The sequence below is a fragment of the Nothobranchius furzeri genome, chromosome 4 (assembly GCF_043380555.1).
Source record: "Nothobranchius furzeri strain GRZ-AD chromosome 4, NfurGRZ-RIMD1, whole genome shotgun sequence".
Taxonomy (NCBI): domain Eukaryota; kingdom Metazoa; phylum Chordata; class Actinopteri; order Cyprinodontiformes; family Nothobranchiidae; genus Nothobranchius; species Nothobranchius furzeri.
Window position 1 is genome coordinate 48,159,794 of NC_091744.1, and position 20,749 is coordinate 48,180,542.

The 20,749-nt window shown below is 46.3% G+C and overlaps 3 protein-coding genes across 3 annotated transcripts in view; 1 reads left to right on the forward strand and 2 right to left on the reverse strand.

The window, feature by feature from the left end:
• Positions 1–20,749, reverse strand: part of LOC107374166 (copine-8) — a 255,851-nt gene that overhangs the window by 170,110 nt on the left and 64,992 nt on the right. The window lies entirely within an intron of this gene.
• LOC129153639 (uncharacterized) lies at positions 1,371–10,928 on the reverse strand. Its single transcript, XM_054733525.2, has 2 exons — positions 7,246–10,928; positions 1,371–7,215 (listed from the first exon to the last, which is right to left on the reverse strand). Exon 1 carries the CDS (start codon positions 9,052–9,054, stop codon positions 8,062–8,064), a length of 993 nt encoding a protein of 330 aa, XP_054589500.1. The 5' UTR covers positions 9,055–10,928; the 3' UTR covers positions 1,371–7,215; positions 7,246–8,061.
• On the forward strand, positions 6,017–7,731 carry LOC129152249 (uncharacterized). The gene is made up of 3 exons (XM_054733527.1): positions 6,017–6,446; positions 7,147–7,344; positions 7,466–7,731. Exons 1-3 carry the CDS (start codon positions 6,017–6,019, stop codon positions 7,729–7,731), a joined length of 894 nt encoding a protein of 297 aa, XP_054589502.1.

Here is a 20,749-nt window from a genome sequence, read left to right on the forward strand (position 1 = left end):
ATGGTAAATAAATAAATAAATAAATAAAAATAAGGGAGAAAAAGGAAAATTAATTAAATGAAACGTAAGAGTAATAAAACGTTAAATTGTTCTAAATCTGTCATGGAATCAGTGCCACTGGAAAAAGGAAGAGGATAGGGGAGTATCTCTTAGCACAAATCACGTTATTGGTGTAGCAATGCAGCTTAATTTCAGATGCTTTAAGGATGATGCTAATTTGTGTTATAGATGGAGAAGTAGAACAGAAACACACATCTAAACGAGTAGATAAGGGAAACTACTGACAATACTAGGGTTTTAGGATGTTTGGCTTTAAGTAATTCGTGGTTTGACCAGCATATATATACAAACAACCCGATAACTGCAGTTTCGTTATTTATGAATTAACCTTAAGTAGTGAATTAATTCTTAGGATTTCTTGTGCTAGTGAGGTTCTTAAAGGAAAAAGGAAAGAAAATAAGAAAGAAGGTAAGAAAGAAAGGTAGTTTGGGCGTCTGGAGATTGTGAATTTAAATCTGGTTAGGGAATAACATTTGCTCATCATGATTTCTGCTTTGAGGTTCATAATTGGGGTGAATAGTAAGGGACATTGGAAAACCTGAAACTATTTTGTTGAATTGATAGTAAAGTGGTTATCCTAATTTCTAATTGGAGAGATCACACCGCAACATGAGTACAGAACAATAGTTATGGGAAGTTTTGTTGGATTAATTTGATCACACGCTTTAGGTCTTATTTTTTCTTTCCACTGGTTTAGTGTTCGGTTAAGTGGCTCATTTAAACCAAGCGGAGACACAGACTTGAGAGAATAAGTAGTTTAGTTGTGCGCGTCCCGCTCTTGCAGTTTGAGCATTTTCCAGAAATAATCTAGATGTTTAAGAAGTGGAAGGAAGCTCTCGATGTAATTACTAACATGCATGCCTACTTGAGGAATTTCACACTTTTGCTTCAGTCTGACATTTGCTTGGTGTGTGAGGGCACAGAGACGTGTATGGACCGTGTGTTTGACTGTGTTTGTTTTGTTTGTTTGTTCATTTATTCATATGGGCGTGGCCAAGCCTTGAGAAACATCAACAAAGCCATTGGACTATTCTGAGTAAATTAACCAATTCAAATTCAAATTCAGGATCCTGAAACAATTCGGTTATAATCTCTAATTGGTGAAGACCATCTTAAGAATTCATTGTACAAGGCATCATCTCCAGTGTTACTGGAACTGTTTTGAAACCCATGCATGGTTGTATATTTTAGTTGAATCATTTATACTCACTGAATTATTGTTGTTTGCTTTATGTTTTAATCTCTTTGCAATTTTTCTCTGTGACACAGGTGAAGATGCTGGTGGCGAAGTGGATCCCACTCATTTCTTCCTCCCACACACACATTCTTACTCTCTCTCTCTCTCTCTCTCTCTCTCTCTCTCTCTCTCTCTCTCTGTGTATGTGCATGTGTATGTGTTTGTGTGTCCGTGTGTGTCCATGCCGTGATGTCACTGTACCTTTAATTGCGCTTGCTGTTTGTAACTGTATGTGTCTGATGTTGAAGGTATCAGAGGCTAGGGTCAGTAAGAGTTAGGACATTTTTGTGCATAACCTTTAATCCCTAGGCGATCGGTTCGGGGGACGTCTGGTCCGGCCAGAGTGCGAGTCTTCCTGGTGTTGCACGGTGACCAAGGGAGAGGATGGAAAAAGATGAAGATTGGACTGTCATGAACTCACGTCGATACCTGAGACGAGGACTAAAGGATAGTGTTGCTTCTCACCTTACTGGGACTAGATTAACTAACATAAGAAGAAGTTTGCTGAGTTTTATGACGGTTATTGTCTTGAATGCTGCTAGGAACCATCCCTGATAAATTACAACGGGGTTTCTGCTGGAGGAGGTGAAGAGGATAACCAATGGACGAGCATAACAAGAGGAAAAAGACATCACCACAATGTATCATCGTTTTATAGGCCATCTGACGACCGCGACACCAATAGAGGAATTGTTCACAATGGAAGATGAGTAAAATGCAACTACTCTACACCCTAGACTGGTTTCCATACCTGCATTCACACCATTACAGTCACACCTGCAGATGACAGGACTTTACTAGCATAATAACCATACAATGGCTGTGTCACTTAGCTGATGTTTGCTTACTTTTGTTCCAGTTTTACGACTTTGAATTAGTTCCTGAGTAGTACTGGTATTGTTTTAATGGTCTGAGGGGAGGTTACTGCAAATGGGGTCATAGTTTTAAGGTGTACGTAAAGCTTTTGGGTGGGCCAGAAGGGCCAGGTAGATCTGAGATTATAAAGAGATAAATCCTAACAGAATATAGCATGTGTGTGTTCCAGGTAAACTACCAATAGTGAGCCCAGAACTGACATGTTTCTGGTTAGTGCTTAGAGCACATTAATGACAAAGTTATAGATCATAATGCTACAGATTAATTCCTCGTGTGCAGAGGATTCAGAATTACAGATGATAGGCGACTCAACGTGTGAGTTTACCGTATAATCTTAGGTTTCACAACATTTTGTTCCCGTTTGTGTCAAAATTCTTTAACTTAATGTGATAACGTAACCATGACTGTTACTACTCCGTTTCAGGTGCAACAGATCTTCTGGTGGGTGCTGGATGTCATGTTTTGAATAGTGTTTTCTTATTGTGATGGATTAGCATGTGTTCATTTTTGAGGGTGTGTGGATGTTGCATGAAGGGTTTTGAATGTGGTTTCGAAGGATAAGGGACAGAATAGGTGATTCTGGTTGAGTTTAGGTCGGATTTGCTGAATGATTTTAATTTGGTTTTAAGGACTTATTTCTGGTCGTTTTACCGAGCGGCCATTTACATTACTCCTGGTTATCAGGGTAATCAGGTGAGTTTTGCTTTTACCGTTAACCCATAAATGCTTGAGTAAATCATTGCATGCCTTACTGCCGAATTAGCTCTTTAATTTAGGATAAGTGGGTAGGTTAGAAAGGGGGTGTGAATGTGGGGATGGATGCTTTGTCTATGGGTCTAAAATTTAGAAAGTTTTTGTGGTAATAGTTTTATAGGCAATTGGCGTGCTAATTCGAGTTTTTCTTGTTGACATGTTGTGTTTTGCTCGCTGTGGGGAGGATGAAGCCGGCACCACCACGCTGCACGCAGATGGACAAAGGGAGGACTGAGCCAAGGACTTATGCCTTTGCTTTGCTGACAAATAAAGGACACTTGTCCACATAAAGCCCTCCTCAAGCAGAAGACCTCCAAACGACGACACAGATGCTGAACTTGTATTTTCCGTTTTATTCTTTTGAATGAAATCTTCAACTGGATTTGTTACTGTTTCATTATGTCTTCGCTAAAGCTAATTGTTCATTATTCATCATATTTGTCACCTGTTTATTGTAATGTGCCTTTGTTGTTTTGTGTGTTCTTTCTTTTGACCACTGATGAGGATATTTGTCACCTGATGTCCTCAAGCTAGTCCTCGCATGCCCGCTCTGTGCTGCAGGCGTTCGTCCCCTGGGGTCGGGGAGGACATGGGGGAATTTTCCCTGTTAAAGTACAGCGGACAGGGTTTTTCGCCTCCTTACGGGGTGTGCATGCAATACATTCGTGAAGTAATGAGTTCAGTTAATGCTAAAATCATGTTTCATGTATTGTTTCACAGTTTTTCAATGTCTCAGCTGTAAACTCATCGGTTGTTTTTTCAGTGTCTTAATCATTGTTCATTACATATACATGTTGAAGTTGCTGTGTTATTCTGGAACATCATCTCGTGTTTTGGCATGAGTACTTTATGCATTTTTGATTCAAGGTCATATGTTATACCCTTTTGTTTCCATTTTTTGTCATTTTGTTACATTATCATTATTTGCTGCCCATTTCTTCTGTTACTTAGTTAAGCATTCATTTATTGATATACCCTACATTGCTAATTCGTTTACGATGGTAATGTGTGGCGCACAAGTCCGCCAAAGGGAGGACTGTTGTCGCCAAAAAGGTCAAGAGGTCATCTACAACATATATTGAGTTGAATTATGAGTCCTTAGGTTAAAAACTTACTGAGACTGTAGGAGCCAAAAGCTGTGTTCTGTGTTTCAGTCCAACTTATGTAAACCAGCTCCAGTAAACCTTGAGCCCTCGGATCATATTGGGATAACAGGGCTCGTCGACCTCTGGGCTGGAGGGTGCGTCGACCATATTGAGAAGTGTAAACATCACCCCATCCTCTCTCCACTTTTATCAAAGGACTGTGGAAGTAACCCAGGGACAAAAAGTATAAATTTAGGACTCCACATTTGGTCGAGGTCTTTTGTAGTTGGCTGTCCTGAGCTGTGAGATGAATGAATAAAGAGACCCGCGCTGTCTGACTGAGTTGCCCGTCTCCGAGTCCTTCTTTAAGAATAACAGAGAATGCCCACAGAAGCATGTATGGATTTATATGTGGATGGATGGATTCCTTAGGCCAAGCCGATCAATTTGATGTCTCACATGCGTGGGTGTGTAATTCCATTTAGCCAGAAGATGATTGACCTCTCTCAACCAATCAGGGGGCTGGGTGGGAGCGCGGCACTTTCCCACCTTCTGACGGTCAATCAAATTTAACTTGTTTCTAGTTTTAAGTACAGATAGTTCAAAAATATCAAAAACATGAGTCTGTTATTGGCTCAATATTCAGCTTTTTATATTTATTCCTATGAGACTTGGTTAAAGAGCAAGTCACCCCCTACCAGATTCTAACTCCACTCCCACTTCATGTTTGAAAAATGCAACAAATGCTGTTGCCTGGCAGACCAAGAGGGCGGAGCTGCTAACAAATAAACACACACACAGGCTCACGACAGCATTGTGGCATCATAATGTACCAGTTTACATCATAACATACCTGTTAGCCAATAGCGGTGGCAGATTTAAATTCAAATACAGTGCAGAGTTTTTACCTGACGACAGCACAACACTGCCAGTTTTAGGCAGAATATTTAAATTTTAACTAAGATGCACTGAAGTGCCAAATTATTGACGACACGTGTCTGCAGCACGATTAGACACTCGTTTATTTAGTTTATCAGCAAAAATACTGTTTATTTGGGGGTGACATGCTCTTTAAAGTGATTTGTAGTTCCTTGTGTTGCCATGGTAACAGATGACAGGAGTCTGCTTTAATAAAGCAATACACAATGTCACATGACTTTTTTAAACTTTGAATAACATTTCTATATTAAAGTATGTTGACAAAGTTGTGTCTAAAATGTTGTTAAATGTTGTTGCTAACCACGTTGCCATGGTAATGCAGAACACAATATCAAGTTAATACAAGACTCCTGGGACCAAGCAGGCTGAATTGATGCATGATATGTGTGGGTGCATATTTCCTTTTAGGCAGAAGACGATTGAAAACTCTCAGCCAATGAGAGACCAGCGAAGGAGGAGGGGGCGGTTCCTGCCTTCTGACTAGTGTTAAAATGTCAGCTATGCTGCTAGTTTTAAGTGTATAGAGCTCAGAAAGATAAGAAACAGCAGTATGTTATAGGCTCAATATTAGGCTTTTCACATTCATTTCAATAAGACTTGTTTGGGGATATACTTATGCACTTGTGTTACCATGGTAACAGATAATGCATTTAAAATTGAATACAAGATTCCTGAGACCAAGTTGGTCAATTTGATGTGTCATATGTGTGGGTGCTGGATCCTGATTGGTCAGAAAATGGTTGAACACTCTCAACCAGTCAGAGAGCAGCACTGTTTTCCCGCCTTTACCCCTGGCTGTTGGAGCCCTGCAGCTGTAGTCCTGTTATAGGCCTTTTCCACCGACCAAACTGGCATGGAATGGGAAGGATCGGGTCACTAAATATTCTGTTTCGATTGTTTAAACCAGTCCAGGAAACTACCCGAACCGGTCCAGTAGCGGGCCAGAGCGGGACCCTTTCTGTTGTGGGTCCAGAGATTTTTGGTCTGGGCGGAGCCAAAGCGTAAAAGGTCCAGAGTCCTCTGATTGGGGGAGAAATTACGTAACTACCCGCGACAATCCCAGGGGATGGAAAAAGAAGTGAGTCGAGTTCCAGTGTTTGTTTGGCTGTACTTCTTGTGTGTGAAAATGCCTGCAAGTAATAGCTATTGGTCCAATGCGGAGCTTCAAACGTTCCTCACCATCATCGGAGATAGCAACATTCAGGCCGAGCTGGATGGGATGATAAGAAATGAGAAAGTCTTCAAAGAAGTTTCTCAGCGCATGGCAGCTGAAGGATTCCAGCGCACCTCCGAGCAGTGTCGTGCTAAGCTGAAAAAAATAAAAGCCCACTACAGAAAAGTTAAGGACAGCAACGGCCGTAGTGGGAATGGGCGAAGTACATGGAAGTGGTACGATGTGGTGGACGCTATTTATGGACACAGACCGTCAAACCGAGGCAGCGAAGGAGGCCTGGACTCAGCGACCAGTATCCTGGAGTCACTCATAAACCCTGTTGGTAAGCATTTCTTTTGTTGTCTTTTTAGCTCTGCAGGCCATTCATTGCAGCACCAAAAACACTGAATAATAGCAGCAGCTATTTAAGAAATGCTCAGCAAGTAAAGGATTTAGCCCCTCATGTTAACTAGCCTTAGCATCCCCTCGTGTTTATGCTAACCTTCATTTAGCATTCCCCCGTGTTTCTTAACACGCTGTTCGCGATATAAGCCTTTCATGTTTAGCATGTCCTTGTTGAGTACATGAGGCTGGAGCGGAGTTTGCCTTTCTTGTTAGCGTCTCATTGTTTAAAACATGGGAAATTCGGTTAGCCTTTCACGTTAGCATCTCAGTGTTGTTAGCATCTCATTGATTTATACAGCTGAGCACGCACAGTGAGAAGAAGCGAGCTGATCTAATATTATAAATATCCCAAAAGTCGTGCCAACAGTGTTTTTCGCCTAGAGTGGACTTTTAACAAGTATATATTTTTCGGATGAATAAGAATATAACATTAAATTGCAATTAATCTGTACGTCACTGGCGAATTACTGCCATCTAGTGGACACGTTCCAAATGACAAAATGGCCTTAAATCATAGCAGTTTTATTAAGTTTACTATATGCCTATATGCTCTTTTGCTGTAAAAATATTGTGCTTTTCTTACCGATTTATTTCGTGACCTTTTCTTACTGACTAATTTTTTGATCTGTGTTTTTCAGACACATCTGAAGCGGAAAACACTCCCTCTTCAGAGGAACCATCCACTTCCTCAAGTAGCACTCCAGGACCTTCTGTGCCACCATCACCTCTGTCCGTACCTTCTGTGCCACCATCGCCTCGGCCAGTTCCATCGCCACCACCATCACCTCTGTCCACTACCACTCGAGAGGAACATCTACCATGTCGTCGACGCACAGGTAGTGTCTGACCATTCTAAAAATTGCTTTGTGCATAAACAAAACTGACAAGTTCACAGGACAACTGACATTTTGATATCCATATAAACACAAATGTAATTGTCAATGTTGTTGTTTCCAGGTGACCGAAGACGGCGATTGGAAGCACGGACTCAGGTGATATTTGATGAGTTGCAGATCGCAGATGGCAGGCAGATGGACAGAATGGAAGGCATAAGCCGGGAGCAGGTTAACTGGATGCAACAAGACGCAGCAGCATCAAGACAACATGAATTACAGATCGCAGAGCGATATTTTGAACATTTGGGTGCCCTAAATGCTGTTCTTGGACTGGTCGCACAAAGAATGGGCAGCTCCTCTGACTTCCTGCCACCACCCAGGCAGTAAGGTGCTATGTATTTGTCCCGTAATTTTTTTTATCCGTCTGTCCTTTTTATCAATACATTTTCAAAGAAAAACAAGGTGTGCATGAATTGTCTTAAAAATTTTTGCTCGCAAATTTACGTTTACATAATAAATGTAGATTACATTACAGCCCACCTTAAATATACAGTATGTTAAAATGAAAAGGTGCAACAGTTCGTTAACAGTAAAATAGTGTACTTTATTAAGTTCTGAAAATAAAACAAACATTTCAGTTCAAACTACAGGCTTCGAACAGTTAAAAGTGTCAAAACAATAAACAAAGTAAATGGAAAGAAAAAACACAAACTGAGGTCAGCGGGTGAAGTGTCGCATCAGAGCTTCACGCACATCACTGCCCTCCTCTGCAACTTCCTGCATATTTGCAACCACTGGTTCATCAGCAGGTGCGTCGCATTCTGTATATTCCTCCCCATGGCTCTCACAGATATTGTGAAGCACACAACAGGTCAGCACCATGTGTTTAAGAAGCTCTACATCACTGTCGTTTCTCTTCAGAAGACATCGCCACCTACCCTTTAGCCTCCCAAATGCATTTTCGACCACAACTCTGGCTCTGGACGTTTTCCTGTTGTACGCCTGTTGTTCAGCAGTGAGACGACCGTTGTCAGAAAATGGTTTTAGGAGCCAGTTCTGCAGAGGATAGGCAGAGTCCCCGAGCACATAAAAGCCTACATTTACTCCCTCAATGTTCTTGGTACTAGTTGGGTGCAGTTGTCCATGAGCAACCAAGTCCCAAAATGTGGACAATCGCAGCACACGGGCATCATGCAAGCTACCTGGCTGACCTGCATTAACATTCCAGAACATGCCTCTGCCATCCACAATGCCCTGGAGGATTATGGAATGCCAACCTTTCCTATTGAAGTAGTCTGTGTGGAATCCCTGTGGTGCGATTATTGGGATATGGGAACCATCGATGGCACCCACACACTGAGGAACCCCCCACCTGGTCTCAAAATAGTCAGCCATTTCCTGTAGCTTTTGCAGAGTTGGAAAAGCAATAACCTCGGCAAGCAAAAGTTTACAGACAGCCTTACAGAAGTCCTGCACACAGCGGCACACAGAGGTCGTGCTGACACCAAAAAGAAGCCCGATGCTCCTGTATTCACTGTTAGTTGCAAGCTTCCACAGTGCAATTGCAACTCTTTTCCTGAGTGGCACACAGGCTCTGAAGTTGGTGTTCCTCTTCTGCATGGCTGGACGGAGCTTGGAACAAAGATATGAAAAGGTCTCTTCTGACATTCTGAAATGAGCTATCCAATCTGACGGAGTGAAGTTTGGCATGGTCACATCCCAGAAGGCGCTGGCACGGCTGAAGGCCCACACAGTTGGTTGCCGTCGCTGATTCAAAAGAGCCAACTAAAAAAAAAACAGTCATAACACAGTAAAAGTAAAAAGAATAGTGCTGTGAAAAAGATTGAAACAGTATGGTTATAGACATAAAGTTCACATCAATAGAATTTGTTTAAGGTTAAAATAACAGCTGTTCTTTATGGCACTACCAGTGACTGGTTATGTTTTGTTCACTTTATAAAATGCACAAATGTGGTATTGCTTGTAATTACCTATATAATTAATTATAATAATTTCAGTACAGCTGCACAACTTATCTATGACATGCCCAGGAAGTAAAGAGTGAAGGATTCAGGCCCTCCTGTTGACTAGCATCACCATGAGTGCAGAAGCTGTTTGAAACTTAGTTAGGTGTTGGCCTTTCATGTTTAGCATGTCTTAAATGACCAATATACAACCAAACCATTTGATTTTGGTGCTTTTTTTTTTTTTTGTTTTTTGATAGTTGCCCTAGACACCCCTTCAGAGATTATAACGACATGTATTACAGCATTAGAAGTTACTTACCACCTGGCGCCTCCGTCTTTGTCTCAACAGTAGAAAGTTATGCCTCGTGTCCGATATTAATTTCAGAAAGCGTCGTCGCCTTTCAGCTGCCCTCCTCCTCGATGCGCACAGCATAGCTCTAAACGCTATCGTGATGTGGGTGTAAAGAATATACCAAACACCAAGAACAGAAAGAACGCGCTGGTGACTGGACTCCATTGTTGTTGTGTTTTGGCGCGATCTCGTCGCGCTGTGTGACGTTAAGGCACACATCGCGCGTGACGCATTACGCTACCCCGCCTAGTTACTGGAGCCTGGAATGTGATAGAAACGCTTGCCAGAAAACTTCTAGACCCATACCGGTACATACCGGTCCATAATACCCAGACCTGACCGTCCCAGACCAGGCGATGGAAAAGAGCTACTAATGAGAGAAGCCTTTAAATCTGTCCTTCAGAAGTGAAACTGGACCTGTCAAACTTCTCATCACCATTCGAAAAGTACTGCACCGATTTGAAAAATTCAAAATGCGTGGGTGCCAGAAGGCTTTGGTGGTCATGTGAGTGGAGTCTTGTGTGCCTACCACAAATGTTCTAGAAGATATGAGGAGAACATCTCAGCTGTCTGTCGGCCACATGTGCCTTTTTTTAAAGGGGTTTAAATGGAGGAAAGCTGGCACAGTCCTCGTTCTGGGGCTTGTAGCACAAATAATGTAATACCAACAGCAAAACCGAAGACATCACTTTGAAGCTGAAAAAAAAACTACTAAATTTGAGAAAATCTTTAGTGTACTATAAAAAATGTGGTCGATGGAAATTTTTGTTTCAAGATTTCATAAATCATGCATTTAACAGAGCTCAGATGTTATTTCAGACCTCTGAAACGTCTCATCGCCATTCAAAAACCACTGCACCTATTGGAAAAATTCAAAAAGCTTGAGTGGCAGAAGGCTTTGATGGTCATCTGTGTGAATTTTTCTGTGCCTACCATGAATTGTCTAGAAGCTATGATGAGAACATTTTAGCTGTCTGAAGCCGATGGGAGGAGAAAATCTCTGTTCCTTTAACATGGGTTTCAATGGGACCGAATCAGGGTCTCTCCTCCTTCTGAGGCTTGTAGAGAAAGAACCGTAACACTTACAGATAAAATGAAACCCATTCTGAAAAGGTGACAAAAATTCCTACCTTTTGAGATATAACTTGTTTCGGTACTCCAAACGGTCTGGGTGTTGGAAAGAGTTGTTTCCAGGAAATGTGAAGGTCAAAAGTTAGAGTGCAGAATTTTCAGTTTAGAGGGGTGAGAGACATTTTTTTAAATTTAAATATTCTCCAACAAATGAACCGTACGACCACAATGTTTGGGGTACATTCATGATTTATAGCTCAAATCGAAGGTATATCCATCAGCTGCAAGCCAGCATGCGTCTCATTTCAATCGAACTTATGGTTTTCTCAGGACAATGCCAGAAATGGAGCAAAGGAGGGTCATTGCTCCTATCTCTGCCCATTATAATTTTTGAGATTTTTTCTGAAAATCTCAAGCCGTACCTCAACTTCTACCTGTGATTTTAGAAAAACTGTAATAGATATGTAAAAGATTTTTTAACCATTAACAGCTGAAAGACTTGTGAGTTTGTTGAAACTTGAATGAAGTCTCTAGATTAAAGTTAACCTATAAGAGTAAGAGTTCAAACAAGTGATAGGATTTAGCTGAAAATTAAGCAATCCCATTCATTTCAATGGGACCAAAAATCGCAGAAAAAGCTGAATATCTCAAAAACTATAAAATATTTTAATACCTAAAGTCATTGCCGGCATAAGCTGAACGAGCTGAACATTTTGATACCAAAATGGTGTAAATAGTTGAATAGTTGTGGAAGTAGTTAAATGCCAAAAAACGTACGGAAGCAGAATAATAATAAAAGAGAATAAAGAGAAACAGGGAAACAATAATTTGAATGCTTTGCAGCATTCAAACAATAATAAAGAGAAACAGGATCACTATAACAATTACTTTTCCCACTGTTGCAACGCCGTTACCGTTACTGGGGGCGGAAGGTTGTGCGTTACTATGTGCTTGTCGAACGTTGAGCAACAGTGTGAGGCTTTCTGACCGCCACACTTCAGCTGCAGCCAGGGAGAGAGAGGTGTCGGTAACGCACTTACAAACACCATGATGATTGGCCAGGTGGGCGGAGACCCTCAGTGTTCTCACTGTCTCAGTCGCTGCCTGCTGTAGACACAACAGAGCAGTGATGGGAATAACGCAGTTTAAAATAACAGCGTTAATAAAAAAAAATTTCTTTCTGTAACGAGAAAACTAATTAATTACGTCTTCTTTTAACAAAACATTGTTTCTGTTACTGATAAGGAAATGCGTGCGTTAAGCAGCGCGGTGTGTTGAAGCCGTCATCAGCTGATCAGGAGCCAAAGAGGCAGATGTTTTCATCCAAGTGCATCACGGCCGTGAAGAACGAGGAAGACGTGATGAAAAGTCTACGGCTGCAGGTGTGGATCTGCAGCCGTGCCCTTCTTAGCGTGACAGCGGGACGTCCCTAAGTTCCTCTCACCTGTTCACCAATCAGATGTCACAATCTTCTACCTTCCTAGATCATCCAGCTATAACCTGTTTCTGATCATGTGTTTAGTCCCGCTGTAACACTGATGCATCAGTCTCAGGTGCTCAGGTGTTATTAGAACTACCTGTGTGTGTGTGTAGCACTTGGTAAAGTGTACAGATAAAATGTCTGAAACATTGCATAAACCTGTTGAGAGTTGAAAAGTAAGTAAGCTATGTTTGTTTCTGGTTAAGCTGTTACACATTTTCACCAGTAGAGGGCAGTTACAGTGCAGAAAGGAATGGGGGGAAAAAGAAGAAAAAAGGCTCTAACATGCTTGGATCTGTATGACGATGCCATGGTTCTGAGGTCCCCAATAAAACTCGGTTTTTCTACACCAAGTTGTCCTGGAGTGGTGTAACATTTTGGAGGTACCACCGAGATCGCTTTTAGGGACTACCTCATATAGTGGATTGGAAGACTGCAGAGAGACACGGTAACGGAACGTGCCAGAAAAAGGAGGCTAATGCTAACGAAGAGCAACAGTCTAGCTAGCACGACGCAAAGTGTGCTTCTCCGGTCGGATACACTGTAAGAGTTTTTTTTTCGTCTTATTTGTCGTTCAAGCATGTCTGAGGACCGTGAAGATTTTTTTGTTGGAGTTAGACCAGAAGTTATGTGGACTATCTGTGGAAGAGCTGCTCAGAGTATGTGAACTGTGTGATATTACAGAAAAAAATAGATGAAGAAATTAAGAGTAAAACCCGCAGAGCTCTCGTTAAGCTTATTATCCAATTCTGTGAACGAGAAGATTTATTGCAGCGGGAGGATGAAGGCATGTCGGTGCTTCTGGAGCTAAATGATGAGCTGGTTTCGCTGGTGGAGGCACGGTCAGCGGCTATCAGCGCGGGAGCGGTGGCCCAGGCGTTATCTTCAGACGGAGCGGGAATGACGGCAGAGGCTGTGTATGAGGGGCGACTCGCAGCAGAGGGGGCGCTGTTGGAGCGGCAGCCAGGTCTGATGACAACGCTGGAGCATCAGCCAGCTCAAGGGACAGCAGCGGAGCAGCAGGTGGCCATGATGACCTCGCGAGACAGTGAAACACAGCGCAGAGGGAGAGACTCCATGGGCAACAGCGGCTGCAACGTTTCATCAGTGGGATTCAGAAAAGACTTCAGGATAAGTGGCCATGTGGGTGAGTCAACAGCTAAAGACACACTGAGCTTCAGCAGCTTGGAGCACCAGATGGAAAGCGGATTGAAGAAGGGCTACTCTGAAGCTGAGATCGTGGAGGCTGTAGTGCGTGCCATCAGTCCTGGGTTAAAGCTAAGGAGCTACTTGGAGGGGAAGGAAAACCTCATACTGACCAGTTTGAGACAAGTTCTAAAAGCCCATTATGCAGAAACGGATGCAACAGTACTGTATCAGCAGTTTACCAAGGCTACCCAGGGGGCGAATGAAACACCACTTGAGTTCCTGATTAGAGTCCTGGACTTACGTCAAAAAATCCTTTTTGCATCTGAGCGTGCCCAGTCCAGCCTAAGGTACAACAAAGAACTTGTTCAAAGTCAATGTTTTCAGTCTATTAGAACGGGACTACTAAATGATAATGTCAGAGCAGAAATGAGATTGTATTTACAGGATGAAAACAGCAGTGATGAACTCTTGTTAATGAAAATGCAAACAGCACAGTACAATGAAAGCGAAAGGGCTTTAAAGGCAAAAGCCCACAGGTCATCATTTAGAACAGGACTAAATGTAGTTGAGCAGAATGTTGCACATTCTGATCCTTGTACAAGCCAACCCGACACAAAGCCAGCTAAACCAGTCAAAGACAACTCCTTATTTGCAAAAATGGAAGAAAGTAATTTAGCAATCAGGGAACTTACAGGACAGGTAGCTTCACTTGTACAAACTGTTCAACGGGATAGGTCGAGTGACTCTGATGGGCAAACTAAGACATACAGAAAGTCAGCCCAGAGACCAAAAAGGTGGTGCGCTGCATGTCAACAAGAAAACAGGGACTGCGACCATTGCTTTAAGTGTGGCAGTAACTCCCAGTGGGCAAAAGGATGTAAAGTAAGGGGAGCCCAGAAGCAGGGAAACTGGAAGGGGCTGTGACTGCGGGACAAGCCACAGCTTCAGCACCAATGTCCCAATGTGACAACATTCCCGAAGCCCAAAGGTTACTCCAGGCATCACCAACAAGCTCAGGAAATCCCAAAATTAGGAACCAACCACAAAACATGTTTAATCTGAGTACCAAAAAAAAAAAAAAAAGTAGCGCAGCTAGTGGGTAAAAAGTGTCAGGTTCGTTGGCAGATCTGAAGCGTGACTGAGAGTTCTGTTGCCCAGACGCGGAGAGACGGAGATAACCGGCGTGGTTATTTCCTGTAGGTGTAGCTTGAGGGTTTAGAGGGCTGGTAAGCCTGGAGACTCGATGCAAAGTCTGGTGAGAACGATGACTGAGCAATGAATGAAACGCCGGCACTTCCTTAAGTAGTGTCGGCGTGATGACGTCAGTCGCCACGTTAGTGGCAGGAATGAATGGAATGCAGTCAGCTGGAGGAGTTCGTGACAGGACCCCCCCCCTCTAGGGACGGCACCCGAAGTCCCAGGACGGCGGGCCCAGAAGTCTGTTAGCAGGGCAGGATCGACAAACGAGCTCGTAGGCTCCCAAGAGCGTTCCTCAGGCCCGTACCCCTCCCAGTCCACGAGGTACTGCCAACCTCGTCTCCGGCGGCGGGCGTCCAGTATCCTGCGGACCGTGTAGGTGCGATCCACCTCAACACCGCGGGGCGGAGGCACCCGGACCGGTGGAGGGTGGAGAGGAGAGGAGATCACCGGCTTAAGCTGGGAGACGTGAAAGACCGGGTGGATCCGGAGAGTAGCCATGGAGGCGTGGACGGCAGGTGACTGGATTGATGACCTTGAGGACAGGGAACGGACCCAGGAAGCGAGGAGTGAGCTTCCGGGAGCCAGCCGGCATCCTCAGGTTAGCGGAGGAGAGCCACACCTGGTCGCCAGACCGGAAGACGGGGCCAGGCCGGTGGCGGCGGCGATGCTGACGGGCATACTCCGTGTTGGTCCGGGTGATGGCCGCACGGGCCCGGATCCAGGCGAGCCGACAGCAGCGGACCAGCGTCTGGGCAGCAGGGACCTCCACCTCGGGCACCTGATGATCAAACAGAGGAGGCTGATAACCGTAACAGGTCTCGAAGGGAGACAGACTCGTGGTAGAGGAGGTCTGGAGGTTGTGTGACAGCTCCGCCCACAGGAGGAAGCGGGGCCAGGTGGTCGGCTGGGACGAAGCGAAGCAGCGCAGGTAGCGTCCAAGCTGCTGGTTAGCTCTCTCTGTCTGACCGTTTGTCTGCGGGTGGTATCCAGAGGACAGACTGGTGGAAGCACCGACCAGGCGACAGAACGCCTTCCAGAAGCGTGAGACGAACTGGGGTCCTCGGTCGGAAACCACATTCTGAGGGAAACCATGGAGCCGCACCACCTGTTCCAGGAGCAGTTCGGCCGTTCTCTTGGCAGTGGGGAGGCCGGCCAGGGCCACTAAGTGCACGGCCTTGGAGAAACGGTCCGTGATAGTCATTATAGTGTCCAGGTGGTCGACCACCAGCAGTCCCGTGACAAAGTCCAGCCCGATGTGTGACCACGGCCGTTTGGGCACAGGGAGAGGCTGCAACTCTCCAGCGCCGGGTCGGTTGGAGGACTTGGAGCGAGCACACACATCACATGCAGCTGTAAACTCGCGGACGTCCTTCCTCATGGACGGCCACCAGAGAGCCCGACGGAGGAACTGGAGGGTACGGGCTTGTCCTTGATGTCCCGCGAGCCGCGAACAATGCCCCCACGTGAGCGCCTCTTGCCGGCAGGAGGCGGGAACGTAGAGACGGTTCGGTGGGGTCTCCGGCGGCGCTGGATCGCCAGGAAGTGCCACCTGTATGGACTGCTCCAACGGCCATTGGAGGGAGGCCAGGAAGCGTTGAGTCGGCAGAATGGTCCGAGGCTCCGGGGGGGCGGCATCTGGTGCGAAACGCCGAGAGAGAGCGTCCGCCTTGAGGTTCTTGGAGCCGAGCCGGTAGGCGATATGGAAGTGGTACGGCTCGAAAAAGAGGGCCCACCGAGCCTGACGTGGGTTGAGCTGGCGGGCAGTCTGTAGATGAATGAGATTCTGGTGGTCGGTCCAGATCAGAAAGGGATCGGTGGTCCCCAGGAGCCACTGCCTCCATTCCTCCAGCGCCCATTTTATTGCCAGCAGCTCTCTGTCGCCGACCCCGTAGTTCTGCTGTGTGGGGGAAAACTTCCGGGAGAAGTAGGCACATGGGTGGAGCTTAGAGTCTGGACCCCGTTGCGAGAGAACGGCCCCCGCTCCCACATCTGAGGCGTCCACCTCCACGACGAAGGGCCGGGTCTGGTCCGGGTGGAGGAGGATGGGTTCCTTAGTGAAACGTCCGACCAGCTCATGGAAAGCACGGACAGCCTCTGGAGTAAGGCGAAAAGGGCGAGGCTGATTGGTGGTTTTGGTGAGTGAGGTCAGTGGTTCTGCGAGGGAGCTGAAGTTGCGTATAAACCTCCGGTAAAAGTTCGAGAAACCCAGGAAGCTTTGCAGCTGCTTCAGGGTCGTGGGTAGAGGCCACTGAGCTACGGCCTGAACCTTCTGGGGGTCCATCTTCAGGCCCTGGGAGGAGATGGTAAAACCCAGGAAGGAGGTGGACTCCTGGTGAAACGCACACTTCTCCAGTTTGCAGTAAAGTCCATGGTCCAGGAGGCGGGACAGAACCGCTCGAACATGACGGATGTGCTCTTCGGCCGTGCGGGAGTAGATGAGGATGTCATCTAGATAGACAAAGACCCAGCGGCCCAACATGTCTCTCAGCACATCTGTAATGAACCGCTGGAAGACGGCGGGGCTGTTGCAGAGTCCAAAAGGCATCACCAAATATTCATAGTGGTCAGTGGGCGTGATAAAAGCGGTCTTCCACTCCTCACCTTCCTTAATACGGATGAGGTTATAGGCGCTGCGCAGATCCAGTTTAGTGAACACTGCGGCTTGTGTGATGGCGTCCAGACCGGTGCCCATGAGAGGGAGAGGGTGACGGTCCCTGATCGTTATTTTATTTAACCCTCGATAGTCTATGCAGGGCCGGAGATCCCCCTCCTTCTTCTTAACAAAGAAAAACCCCGCGGCCCCGGGGGATGTTGAGGGTCGGATGAATCCCTTCTGCAGGGCATCAGTTATATAATTGTCCATAGCCCGGGTTTCCGCCGGAGAGAGGGAGAACAGGCGACCCCGAGGGGGGGTGGTGCCGGGCTGGAGCCTGATCTCCAGGTCGTAGGGTCGGTGAGGAGGTAACCTGGTAGTGGGTTCTTTAGCGAAGACCTGAGCGAGGTCGTGGTATTGAGGAGGGATGAGCGTCAGGTCTACGTCTGTGGGAGTGGCTGCTCTGGTCTGAGGTGCAGGGGAGTCCCGGTGGTTATGGCAACCCGTGCCCCAGGCCAGGACTTTACTGGTGGACCATGAGATGTGAGGCTCATGGCGGCAGAACCAGGAATGACCCAGGATGAGTGGCGTGGCCGGAGCCTGGATGACCAGGAAGTGGAGGGTCTCCCGGTGTTGGTCAATAGTCATGTGGAGACCCTGAGTTCGGTGGGTGAGAGGGTACGGCATGATGGGCCGGCCGTCCACAGAGGTCACGGGAATGGGTCGGTCGAGGGCGGTGAGGGGTATCTTGAGCCGAGTAACCAGTCCGTGATCGATAAAACACTCCGCAGCCCCAGTGTCTAAAAGTGCCTCCAGTCTGGTCGGGCCTTGGTCCAGGTGGAGGGAAACCGGGAGAGTGGTTCGGTGTGGAGCCGGAAAGGTGGAGACTCCGGGTGGGACAGCTCCTACTCCGACCCGGAGGGACCTTTTCCCGGTCGTTTTGGGCACGTGCCACGGTGGTGACCCAAATCCCCACAGTAAGCGCATCTTCCCTCCTGGTAGCGCCGTGCCCGTTCCTCAAGGGGAAGATGTCCCAGCTGCATCGGCTCCTCCGTCAGTTGGTGAGCCGGCCGGCGGGGTGACGTCCTGGTGTGTACGGGGGCTGACATGGTGCTCGGCCGGTTCAGGATGCAGCGGTCCAGTTGGAGAGCCAGATCCACTGCCAGGTCCAGGGAGGTTGGGACCTCGTGCCCGATCATGCCCTCCCGGATTCTCGGTGGCAGTCCCTCCAGGTAAACGGCCTTTAGGGCGGCGTCATCCCACCTCAACCGAGCTGCTGTCGTCCGGAAGCGAGAGGTGTACTGAGCCGCCGTCTGGGAGCCCTGGCGAAGCTGAAGCAGCCGCGTCTCGTCCGAGACCTCGCTGCTGGGGTGCACAAAAGTCTTTTTCATCTCCTTTACAAAAGTCTCATAGTCATTGCAGGCAGGAGATTTCTGATTGTAAAGAGCCGCCGCCCATTCACCGGCTCGACCTGTCAGCAGTGAGGTCAGCAGGGCGACACGAGAGCAGGATGTGGGGTAACGTGCCGGTTGGCACTCGAAAGTCATGGCCAGGGTCGCCAACATGCCCTCCGGGGATCCCCTGGTTCCGTCCCACTTCTCTGGAAGGCTGAGGCGTGGTTCCATCCTGTCAGGAACAGCTGCGGTCTGACGTTGCAGAGCGGTGGTCAGCTGGAGTACTAGCTCGGTGAGTGACTCGATCTTAGTTGCTTGGCGATCAGCTATGGCACGGAGCTGGTTCATTTCTGCCGTATGCTGATCCAAGGTTGCGCGCTGTTGAGCCACTTCGGCACGCAGACGCGCGAACTCCGCTGGGTCAACTTTGGGCTCAGTCATCCTGTCAGGTTCGTTGGCAGATCTGAAGCGTGACTGAGAGTTCTGTTGCCCAGACGCGGAGAGACGGAGATAACCGGCGTGGTTATTTCCTGTAGGTGTAGCTTGAGGGTTTAGAGGGCTGGTAAGCCTGGAGACTCGATGCAAAGTCTAGTGAGAACGATGACTGAGCAATGAATGAAACGCCGGCACTTCCTTAAGTAGTGTCGGCGTGATGACGTCAGTCGCCACGTTAGTGGCAGGAATGAATGGAATGCAGTCAGCTGGAGGAGTTCGTGACAAAAAGTGTCTAGTATGGTGTAAAATGAGCAACTGTAAAACACAGGCCCTGTGGGACACGGGGGCCCAAGTTGCAATAATGAGTGCACACTGGAAGTCAGATAACTTACCTGATTTAGAAGTCCACCCAATCAGTGATCTTCTAAGTGGGAATGAGCTTTTAGACCTGAGAGCTGTGAATGGATCAGAAGTTCCTTTCCAGGGTTGGGTAGAAGTTAGCCTTAGCCTTTGTGACCCAAAAGGGAAAACTTCTGCTCAGGATGAAGTTCTGGTTCCAATTCTAATAAGTTGTGATGTGATGCAAAAACCAATAATAGGTTTTAATGCTATTGAGGAACTGATAAAAAGGGACACTACTCAGTCCAGTGAAAGTGTGTCTTTACTCAGAAATTCACTAAGAGTAGGATCAGGCAAAGGGGGAGCACTTTTGAACCTTATCCACACCTCAAGTAGTGAGACAGTTACCTACCCGATTAGATCAGGGTGGACAGCTATTGTCGTACCCACTGGACAGATGCATGGCAATAGTTGTTCCATTAAAACCGACTCAAAAGTACAAAGTGAAATGCTTTTTGAGCCTGATGGAAACCTGTCATTAGATGAGGGTCTGAAATTTGACAGCCAGCTGCTGCTTGTATCAGGCAAGACCCAAAAAGCTAAGATCTATGTTACTAATGTTACCAAACATGACATTGTTTTGCCAGCTAAAACCCTTATAGGTAACATAGAGAGAGTAACACACACCTTTCCCATGAATCTAAAAAAAGCTCAGCTAGGTTCAGTTGGAGAAGAAGACAACTCACCTAGCTTACCTGAAGAGCCTTGGAACCCACCTGTCAGTTTGAGCCACCTTAACACAGAACAGCAGGCAGCTGTCATGGAAATGTTGAAGAAGGAGTCAGGGGCATTTGCTAAACACAAAGAGGAAATTGGCCACATAAAAACTTTGAAAATGGATATTAAACTGACTGATCAGATTCCTGTGGCCAAATCCTACAACGCGGTCCCTTGTGCTCTCTATGATGAAGTCAAAAATCACATTCAGGACTTGTTCAAGAAAGACTTTATTCACAAATCAACCTCATCTTACGCTTCACCGGTAGTGTGTGTGAGGAAACGGTATGGAAGCCTGAGACTGTGTATCGATTATAGGGGTCTCAATAAATAGACCATTGCAGACAGGCACCCTATACCGCGAATACGGGAGATAATTGATGGACTTGGCGGCAATATGTGGTTCAGTGTGCTCGACCAAGGTAAAACGTACCATCAAGGGGAAATCAATGAGGATTCAAAAAATGCACAGCCTTTACAACACCTTGGGGGCTGTATGAATGGAATAGAATTCCATTTGGGCTTACCAATGCACCTTCAGCATTCCAACGTAGTATGGAGGAAAGTCTAGAAGGCTTGAGGGACAAAATATGTACTCCATATTTAGATGATGTGTTGGTGTACAGTCAAACATTTGAACAGCATTTG